The sequence below is a fragment of the Camellia sinensis genome, chromosome 2, assembly GCF_055761805.1.
Source record: "Camellia sinensis isolate YWXY chromosome 2, ASM5576180v1, whole genome shotgun sequence".
NCBI lineage: Eukaryota > Viridiplantae > Streptophyta > Magnoliopsida > Ericales > Theaceae > Camellia > Camellia sinensis.
This window is the reverse complement of record NC_138962.1, coordinates 208,325,882-208,337,045: the sequence shown is the minus strand read 5'-3', so window position 1 is coordinate 208,337,045 and position 11,164 is coordinate 208,325,882. Positions and strand designations below refer to the sequence as shown.

Below are 11,164 nucleotides of genomic sequence, written 5' to 3'. Positions count from 1 at the left end.
GTGATGGTTAATTTGCTCCCTTAAATCACAGGCCTCAAGTTCCGACCAGCTTGCCCCGTCAGAAACCCCAGAGGAAGAAGAAGCCACAGCCTTATCCCATGCAGAGGATTGTGAAGAAGAACTTCCCATGTCCATATTTGTAACTTTCTGAATCAAAGGATTGAGGGCAGTTTGTTCGTAGTCCGAGGGTGAATCAGAAGAAGAACTTCCCATGTCCATATTTATAACTTTCTGAATCAAAGGATTAAGGGCAATGTGTTCGTAGTCCAAGGGTTGATAGTTTGCAAAGGCTTCCATGACTTAAATATAGAAAGGTGGGTAAAGGTGGCTAATTAATGCATGGAGGTTTTTTCGAGGAGAAACAACATCATCAGATGACTCTTCGTGTGCTCGATCAATGGAGGAGAAAATTGATTCGGCCATAAAAAATGTATCAGTCTGTTCGAATACTAAGGTGGTGGGGGTGTTCAAAAGATTGAAGGAGAGTTTAATACAGATGATGAATGACAGTTGCATTTTTGGAAGAATGCAAAGCCCATGCACGTTCTAAGACATGGATAAAAGACCTTGATCCACTAATATCACCAAGTATTGGGTATATTAGTGCGGGGAGTAATGTTGGCTACATATTTTGTATAAGCCAATTACAATTCGACGCGTGGCAGAATAAGGGTAATACAGGAAGACTATTCAAGTCTTCAATCATAATCGTACACGTGGCAGTTAGCATTGGTTATTATGAGATCTGAGTAGCATTGGATCAGCAAAGAGATGCAGAATGATGTGGCTTCAACGGTTACTCACATTCAAATTCAAAATTATGAGGGAAGCCTAACTGCAAGTGATGGCATAGTAGAGCTAATTATAAGGCAACATGATCAGCGATCATGGAGGAGCAGTTCGACGGTTGGAAATGCAGTTCGATAGTCATCCTTGAAAAGTATGAATAGCAGAGAAGGCCCCAGAAAAAACCCCCAGACTCAGATCAAAAAAACCAGTCTTATTCTACTTTATTTCCTTTCCAGTTTTACATTTCCTGTTCTTTATATTTTTGCACTTTAAAATTTCTGCACTGTACTTCATTCATAGGAGTAGTTTCAAGTAGATTGTTGCTGTAAACCTCTACGAGGCTGAGTTTGGATCATTGTAAGTTTTCATTTTAATGAAATGCTTCAATTGTTCTTCATTTAATTGTTATTTGCTTAATTCTCCTAAATCAAGCCACCAGTAAAAGTCCTCTTCATTGAGGCTGAAAGAACTAAAACACAATCGTCTGATAATTGGTTGGCCATTAATTTTCTATAAGGACTGATTGATCATTGCTAGCATGCTCATAATTACAAAAGTAACCTTCGAAAGCCAAAAAAGCCAACAACTATGTAAGGATTGAAAGTCTAAAAACAATATAAAAAATAGATCCAATTGAAAAATAGATAAGTTTATTTTAAATAAGAGAGTTGCGCTATATTTATCAGTAAATAATCCTTTCAAAAATTAATCCAAGTTTTTCTCAAGTCAAAAATTAATTCAAGTTAAAATTAATTTTTTTGCAATCCAACTAAAAAGCCATGGAACACCCAAAATAAAATTTTAACTAGAATGATATGAATCTCGTGTAAAACTCACACTCAAAAACTGACTTGTAAGGGGAGAATGTTTAAGAGGCTTAGGTCTCGTTTTCGTTTGAAAAGTGTTTATTTTAGTTTTAAGTTAAAAAGTTATTAAAAGATTAATAAATTATTAAAAAAAGTTAAATATTCTTTTTTTCTAAAATAAAAAAATATCATAAGTATATCAATTTTTTTACCTCATATTTTAGTCCAAAAAAAATCAAAAATTACAAAAATAAAAAATTCACAAACGAGGTCTTATATGCACGGGTGATAATTCGGTAGTCCGAAAATACGGTCACGTGGTGTTTTATGGTAGCATAATTGGTAGAAAATGTGGAATATTAATTATTTGTATTATGGTAGTATAATTAGTAGAAATGGTGGAATATTGATTATTTATATTGGATAATTGAAGAATATAAAGAAGTATAAAAAATGATGATTGGTAAAGGAATATAGTTACGTGATATTTTGGGACTATTATATAATTTTCCTATATGGACATTGACAAAGCCTATGTTAACCAATTTGAGATTGTAACAAAAATTAAAAATCCCATCCAAGAAGAATTATTTGGTTTCTTTGCATTCTAAATTCAAATCTCCAAACAAAATTTTAAGAATTTTAAAATTAAGTTGAAACAGATCAAATAAATTCTCACAAATCCTAATTTAAAGAAAATATATCAAAATCAAATTAATTTAAGGGTAATTAATAAACAAAAAAATCAATAAGTATGCAATGTAAAAAAATGTTTTCACCAACTCCTCCCCCAATTTTTAAACTTTTAATCAATTGACCTATCTTTTAAAATAAAACCATCGTGAATGTGAGGGCTAACTAGTGACACTAGGTCATGAGGACTGCTGTGCCAGGAAAAGAATAAGAAGAGGAAAGAACAGGGTAAGGAGAGAATAAGGCAAGGTTTGAACAAGGAAAAGAACAAGAAAAGGAAAGAATAAGCGAGGGAGAGTAGAAGGCAGGGTTTGGACATACCTGTTAGGAGCCTATAATCTAAATATGAAATATATTAACAAAGTGAATGAACTGCATTCTCGGAGATTCCAAGATTTAGAAAAGCAAAGACGACCCCATAAGGGAATCAAAAAAAAAGAAGACCCTATACGAAGAAGATACAGAGAGAAAGAAAGAGGATTCAGGGAATCATAGGGTAGGTTTCTTTGGGTTTCTTTGAGTTTCTTTGAGTTTCTCTGTCTTCACTGCAAAGACAGAAATGGGTGAATCGCCAACTTGTCTTGTTCGATCCTTCTCTCAACCTGCTGGTACTACTTCCACTGAACCCGAAGAGGTTTGTCCAAAAAACACAATCTTCTTCATTTTCACAGAAAACCCTAGTGGGTTTTGATTTTTCTGACATGGGATTGCTATTTCTTTGTCGTTTTTTTAATATTATTTTGACAATACTTGATTTGTTACTGTTCTCAGTATTTGGTTTTTCATTTGAGTTCTTGATTTGTCCCTTTTGCTAGTTATAGTTTCTTCTTCTTCTTCTTCTTCTTCTGATTCTTCTTCTTCTGATTCTTGCGCTCCTTTCTTTACTAATAACTGCAATCATCAACCAATTGCATGGGAATTTCATGTAATGCTTAGTCAATGTTGTTACAGCAAATTACGCCCGTAGTCTTGTAGTTTGTTTCTTGTGTCAATTTCGTTCTTATGGATAGTTCTAATTTGATCAATTCTACCCTTGAATTCTTCACATTTTGTGTCAGTTTAGTGTAATTGATAATGCCCATTTAGAAATTGAACTGAAATCAAAGGGCAAAATAGTCTATTTCAAAGTGATTGATGGATTAAAATGATTAATTCCCTTTTTAAATGTACCATTTTCTCTTTGATTTTTGTCTAATTTCTTAGCAGATGTTTATCAATTGAACTAAATTTACACAATGTGAAAGGTTAAGAGGCAAAATTAATACAATGGGAACTACAATGACTAAATTGACTAAAGAGTCAAATTATAGACACAACTGGTATAATTTGCCCATGTTTTATTAGAATCACAAAATAATAGGGTACCTTGTTAAAATGTTTCTATCACATGTGTTCTTGAAGTAGATTATATTTGGAGTTGGGTATGTATGTCTTTGCAATTCTATTTAAAATATATTAGTGGATACATGTGTAAGCTTTGATGATTTTACTAAGAAACACTTGAAAGAATCTCATTACAGGGAGATCCTTATTGTGCCCTGACAACATCAATCTCATTTCGGAGGTTCATGTTGGAATCATTGGCGTGTGAAAAATGGTCGTGTTTCTCTAACAATCAGTACTTGGAAGAAGCTAAGAAATCTTCTAAGCCAGGTTTAGTTGCCCAGAGGAAAGCTTATTTCGAAGCCCTTTACAACAGAAATGGTGCTAAGAAACCTGCAGCATTGCTTGAGGAGCAAACTGCAGCGTGTAATGAACCAAATGTTATGGAAGAGACATCCCGAGACAGCTCAAATCCTCCACGAATTCCAACTAGGGTGCTTACTTTACTTCCTTGCCTTCACCTCATTCACCTTGTTTGCTGCTTTGTGCATGTGCAATAGCGTGCTAGTGCACACTGTAACACAGCTGAGATAACGTTTTTGGTTTTTGGTAAACTGCAGGCATCAGCAAATGGGTTATCAGTGCATTCTTCAACAGCTCCTCAAGAAGAAAGAAGAAGGTTGTTTGTTTGCTTAACCCTTTAAAATTGTGCCATTTTTCTACGTGTATGTATATTCGTCTTCTTTCACTAAAATGTTTAATTTCATGGTTTACAGAAGTAAACCAGTGGATGATTGCTCAGTTTCTAGAAGGAGGATAGTAGATGGGAAATCACATGGGATAGAGTAAGATCTTAGTTTGTCTATGTTGTGGATTGTAGAGTTTTGATTAGATGCTCATATCACTATCTACTGAGTGTAAAGATTTTGTATTGCATACTAGGAACAATAGCTCCAAGAAAGTTCCAAAAGTCCTGCTAGTATTGTGTTTCTGGCACAAGGTATTGATAAGACGTGGATGCAACCTAAAAAAAGTAATAATAATAGTAATAATAAAAAAGTACTCCCAGTTTAGCGCCCATAGGATTGGGGTCTAGGAGGCATAGATTGGATACAAGCCTAACTTTGGCATTATTTGCACAAAGTGGTTACTCTCATGGTTGAACCCACAAACTATCTATCCAAAATGAAGTAGCTTCCCTTGCACTTTCTGTTATGCTGCCTTCTGTTTGTTACTACTCATGCCTAATTTATTTCATATTAAATACATATGTCAATACCATCCTTGCCAGTTATACCATTACAGTTTATAGGAACCAATTTTGCAATTCAAGTATCACTCTTCCTCATCACATGTGAGAAAACCTAAACAAAATTTCGTGCAACACAATTACTCTAACGATGTTATGCAATAATTCTAAATTTTATTTAACACTATGCAGCCATTTGAAGACCTCAGGTGTATCTGGACCCAAAGCACGACGTCCCACAGTACCCTCCCCTTTTAACTTGAGGTGTGAAGATAGAGCGGCAAAACGTAAAGAGGCAAGTCCAGATCCATTCACTCCATGTATATCTGCAGTTTTACTCATTTATTGTTATGCTGATGTTTTTTGCTATCTTTTTATCATTTGCTGTTTCAGTTCTTTCGAAAGCTAGAAGAGAAGACAAATGCCAAGATCTTAGTTTCTGGAAGGAGGATAGCAGATGGGAAATCACATGGGATAGAGTAAGATCTTATTTTGCCTATGTTGTGGATTGTAGAGTTCTCATTAGATGCTCATATCGCTATCTACTGAGTGTAGAGATTTTGTATTGCATACTAGGAACAATAGCTCCAAGAAAGTTCCAAAAGTCTTGCTAGTATTGTGTTTCTCTCACAAGGGATAGATAAGGCGTGGATGCAAACTAAAAAATGTAATAATAATAATAATAAAGTACTCCCAGTTTAGCGCCCATAGGATTGGGGTCTATTAGGGGTAGATTGGATACAAACCTAACCTTTGGCATTATTTACACAAAGTGGCTACTCTCATGGTCGAACCCACAAACTATCTTTCCAAAATGAAGTAGCATCTCTTACACTTTTTGTAATGCTGCCTTCTGTTTGTTACTATTCATACCTAATTTATTTCATATTAAATACATATTTCAATACCATCCATGCCAGTGATACCATTACAGTTTATAGGAACCAATTTTGCAATTCAAGTATCACTTTTCCTCAGCACATGTGAGAAAACCTAGACAAAATTTCGTGCAACACAATTACTCTAACAATGTTATGCAAGAATTCTAAATTTTATTTAACACTATGCAGCTATTTGAAGACTTCAGGTATATCTGGACCCAAAGCACGACCTCCCACAGTACCCTCCTCTTTTAGCTTGAGGTGTGAAGAAAGAGCGGCAAAACGTAAAGAGGCAAGTCCAGATCCATTCACTCCATATATATTTGCAGTTTTACTCATTTATTGTTATGCTGATTTTTTTACTGTCTTTTTATCATTTGCTGTTTCAGTTCTTTCAGAAGCTAGAAGAGAAGACAAATGCCAAGGAGGCAAATAAAGTGTATCTCCAAGCAAAAAATAAGGTCATCTCTCGACCTATATTTTAACGGTGATTGGATTAATTGATTGAATTTTTTTTTCTTTTTTTTTTGACACAAGCAATGCAAATGAAATGCATACCTCTCACAGACCTGAAGAACTAACAGGAGCAAGTGCCTAAATGTCTTGGTCCGGTTTCTAAGTAATTCATGGACGAAATAATTGAGAAACACAAATAGCCTCAGTTGATCTGAAGTTGTTGGGTTCAATAATTCATGAGAAATGTTTAACAGAAATTGAACCCCTTGGGTGTCATAGGGGTTCAATTTCTGTTAAACATTTCTCATGAATTCTTAAAACTATTTGCTTTTCTCTTGTACCTTCCCTGCCAGCACTGAACCTGTTAATGTAAATTCTTTGTAGCAGATCTCACTGACACAGCCTATGCAGGTTAAGATGAAGTTAGTTAACCTGGGACATGCTCAGAGGTAGAATCTCATGACATTCCGTCTTGTTATTTCGATTTTTGGTTCTGCTATTTTTCTTTCCATCATCGAATTTACTAGTACTTGGTTATTCATAAACTTTCTGGATATTCACTAACAAAAAAATCCTGGATATTCTGCTTGTCTTGTTAATTGATGTTCTGGTCTTTTAGATTGAATCTTAGATGGGTTCAGTCATTTGGGTTCAGTTAATTGATATTTGTTTTTCTCTTTTGTTGGTTCTTGGAGGCTGAAGCCAGAAAAAGACTAAACTATTTTAATTTTTTCCTCCTTCATTTTGTAATAATTTGTGCCTTGTTTACTGTTAATATTAGTCTGTTTTCTTCTTCAAATATGAGATTTTGGAAATTGAGAAGATTCAGTGAATTAGATGCTTGGCATTACCCTAGATTTGTACTAGGGCCTTCTTTAAGTCTAACAGGAGTTTTGAGTTTTTGACTTTCAGTTTGTAATTTTCCACATACTGCTTTAATCACTTTATTTACCATGTTCTTTATTGATTGCGCAGCGAAGAAACAAGGATGAAAATTGGCAATGGAGTGCGAATGGGGTGGGAAAGGTGCCGTGAAAAACTGAAGCTGCAGGAAACTTGCTACTTTGAGTGGCAGAATTTGATAGCAGAAGCTTCTAGAAAGGGATTTGTTGGTGAGGAAGAGAAGCAGTGGGACTCCTATAAGATCTTGGATGAACAGCTCGAGCAGGAATGGTTGGAGAGTGTTGAACAAAGTAGAAAAATGGCAAGACTGAAAGGTAGCAAGAGAGCACCCAATTCTCTTGAGCAAAGGAGGAAAATTTCAGAGGCCATTTCTGCCAAATGGGCTGATCCTGCAAGGGCATATGTTGCATTTTCTGCTGAGAATGTATGCTGTTTATTTGGCCTAGTCCATCTTGTTTGCTTTTCATCAAGTGATCATTTAATTCACTTTGTCTAACCCTCCAAATGCGGAAAACATTTTCTGCTGATTTTTGGTGTTTGGTACGACAGAAAATGGAAAATGTTTTCCATGGTCAACGAAAAATAAAATTATTTGGGTAGAAAATATTTTCCACCACCATCACCACTAAAACCACCACGCCACGGCCACCACCACCACTAATTACATAAGTTTGAAGAATGTAATGAAACATAGAAAAATGTTCTCTATGGAAAACATTTTCTGGAAAAGAAGGTTTCCGTGGAGAATATTTTCTGCTGAAACAAGCGAAGCATAAATGTTCTGAAAAAGGGGTGGTAGCCTAATCCTATCAAGCTCTGGGTTTTGCTGCCATTCCTAAATGGATGACTAACTTATTACTAGTACTAGCTATGCATATGCCCCTTAGACTACATTAGCACGAAAACGGTGTGCAAACAGCTAATTGATGGGTATTTGAATTGAATCCAAGTACACAGAAAAAAGTAGAATATTTGATGGACGAACGAGGGATCCTTTTGAGCGTGTTATAATAAGAAAAGCCTTATATCTTGAAATTAATTCATGAAGTTGATGATAAAAATCTATAACATATTATTGGAGCTTAACATTCCAAGATATCGATTTGTAGATGTTTCAACCTACTTTGTTTTTTTGTCTTGTGATACACCATTGAATGTCCAATGAATAAATCCTTATACCCTCCGTTTTCTGATTTAAGACTTGAACTTCTATGCTACTTTTTACATAGAATTTCTCCAACTTCTTTTTTTTTTTTTTTTTTTTTTTGCCCTCTCTTTTATCCTGTGTGTAAGTTCCCAACATCTACTGATTATTTGTGGAGAGAGAAGTATCAAACGATTGGTAAGTTGGACTGAATATAAGTTTTCCCTTTTGGGCCCAAGCCTCACTTGTGATTTGTGGTGATAATCTGTATATTTCATTGCAAAGTATCAGAAGAAAGATAGTAATATTTGTCCCACTGTAATTGAGATAGTCATTATAAGTTAATAAACCCTTTTGACTTTTTTTTATATATCACATTAAATTTGCCAAAACATGGTTTGTTAAGCAAGTTTTATCTTTTCCCACTAGGCATACCGTGACAGGGTTTGCACTGCCCTTTATAAATATCATGGCACACCAGTTGGAGCAGAAAGGAAGCGAAAGAGAAGGCCAAGTAGTGAGAGACAACCCAGAACACAGAATCCCACAAAGAAGAAAGCTAATGACACTGATAATTCCACAGGGAATGTGACTGAAAGCCAAAAGCGTCGTACTAGGTTAAGAAGTAATATGCCCTTATTTAAGGATCCTTTGGCAAGCTCCAAACTAGAGATGATAAAGAACATTAGAGCAGAGAGAGCAACTGCTGAAAATAAGAAGACTGAAGCCATTGAACGAGCAAAGTAAGTGCCAATTCTTCTTCAATTATATTGTATTATATATTTAACAAGGAATTAAGAGAATATGGAAGCAATCCACTGCTTGTTTGGTGCAGCTTATGGGGACTACTTATCAATTATTTTATTTTATTTTGGGAATCTATGTGAGAGTTTGGTATAGCTTCTACTTACAACTAAGAGGACCTCCAGTCTTTGATCTTTTTTTCATCGAATTTGAATGAAAATTTGATTAAAAGCTTAGTGGTTGTTTGGCATGTGCTAAAATAGCACATGCTATTTTAGCACATTATCCTATTTAGGTCACAATTATCATATTGAAGTCACATCATCTCTCTACCACATCACTTCAAACCCAACTCATATTTCACGTTTGTACGTAAAAGGTCAAAAAATATACTAATCTAGCACTTCCCAAACAACCGCTAATCTGATACAGAACACTACCATCCTTTCTCTTTTTTCATTTTTCATTTTTCATTTTTTGGTCAAATATTTTTGAAAATTTTCGATCTTCTCCTAAAAACTTGTTTTAACCATTTTTGGTGAAAGAAAATCATCTCCAATCCTTACTCTTTTCAAAATTTCATCAAATTTGAGTAAAAATATGACTGTTGGGAATTTGGTGAAAGATTTGGTTCGTCATTGATTTGTGAAAAAATAGCCTCTCACTTGAGATTTGATGAAGAAGTTGTAGCACACTTTTAACCATTATGTAAGATGCTCTAACAAGCCAAAAATATCTTAAATAAACTGAAAAAGCTGATTGTTGAGAAACTAAGGAAGGATGCATTTAATTTCTACTTTATGATTATTATCTTTTAGCTTATAAGAAATTGTACCAAACAAGCCTGAGTCACTAACAATCGGTGGCTGGCTGAGTTATTGTTTGTACCTGTACATCTGTCACTACACATCATATGCAGAAGTGCAGAAGTCAGAAATGAATTGCAAACAACCCCCCCCTCTCTCAATTGACGTCGAGTCCCTGTTGATATGTTAGGCTGGTTTAGCTATGATTTATCTGAGGATTCTATTCATAGATTTATAACATTTTACAGGTTATTGAAAGTTGAAGCTGAAAAGGCTGCAAAGGCTCTTGAGGCAGTTGCAACAAAGAGCCCTCTCGCTCAAGCTTCCCTCATTGAAACTAGGAATCTCATAGCCAAAGCAATTCAATCCATAGAAATTGGACAGATTGATTCTCATGGGAATGGTAGACACCCTTCAATCGCCTTAGCAGAACTGGTCAACCAGGCTGAGAGAAAATAATCCAGGTATTCAAGGTCTGAGCCAAACAGATCACGGAGAAATCAATCATTGTGTTTGGTTCCTATTTTCTAATTCATTTTTTTGAAGATTTTGGAGTTTTTGTTTGGTTATTTTGAAAACCAGACAAAGTTTTTTGAAAACTAACATGGGAGTATTTTTTGATATGACAATTTTTTTTTAAAAAAAATTTATTTCTCTCCTTAAATTGTAGGGAAACTTGAATATGCAATAATGCATTTTTTTTAAAACCAAGCAAAGATTCTTTTTCAAAATAGAGTTTTCAACTCACTTTTTGGAAAAATAATTCAAAAAAATGGAACCAAACATGATGAGCCCAAACAGTAGAATCAAGTAAGTGCGATTATAACGACTTTGGTTGTGGTAAATTCAACTTCCACGATTTGCTTAATGGTAAGGAGGAACTTATCAAACAAGCATGAGTGATTATGGTTTGCCTCCATCAGAACTGGATGGTATAATAAAACAATGCAGCTTCACTGAGCAACTGAGTCAGCTTGAACTGAATGGGAATGGAGCAAAATTTCAGTCCAGGAAAGAGGAAACACCACCCAATTTCGTTGCAGCCTGGTTGAAGTGGTGGATGGAGATTAGGCTAGTGTACAAAAATGTTGTGAAGTTGGCCGAGTTTTCATCTGTTAGAAGGTAAATTGACTTACAGTTCACATCTTGATTGTTGCGGCCATTTTGGCATGAGAATGTTGCAGTTTAACCTTGTACATTGAGGTGCTACTGCAGTTGTCATGTGAGTTTCTTCATATTTATGGCCAACTACTATATGTATCATAATCACAATTTCCTGGGTTACTAAAATTCTGGTTGGAAGGATGATATATTAGTGTAGTTATTGCTGTAATGCATCTTTGCACTTACAATTGAATAAGGCACATCCA

At 35.1% G+C, this 11,164-nt stretch overlaps 1 protein-coding gene across 1 annotated transcript; it reads left to right on the top strand.

Annotated features, from left to right (window-relative positions):
* The first annotated feature begins 2,456 nt into the window (after positions 1-2,456).
* On the top strand, positions 2,457-9,423 carry LOC114304632 (uncharacterized). The gene is made up of 11 exons (XM_082913383.1): positions 2,457-2,922; positions 3,809-4,105; positions 4,232-4,290; positions 4,388-4,456; positions 5,053-5,155; positions 5,254-5,339; positions 5,931-6,033; positions 6,131-6,202; positions 6,585-6,646; positions 7,173-7,524; positions 8,674-9,423. The coding sequence occupies exons 1-11, from the start codon at positions 2,848-2,850 to the stop codon at positions 8,989-8,991; spliced, it is 1,596 nt and encodes a 531-aa protein (XP_082769509.1). The 5' UTR covers positions 2,457-2,847; the 3' UTR covers positions 8,992-9,423.
* Positions 9,424-11,164: the final 1,741 nt, after the last annotated feature.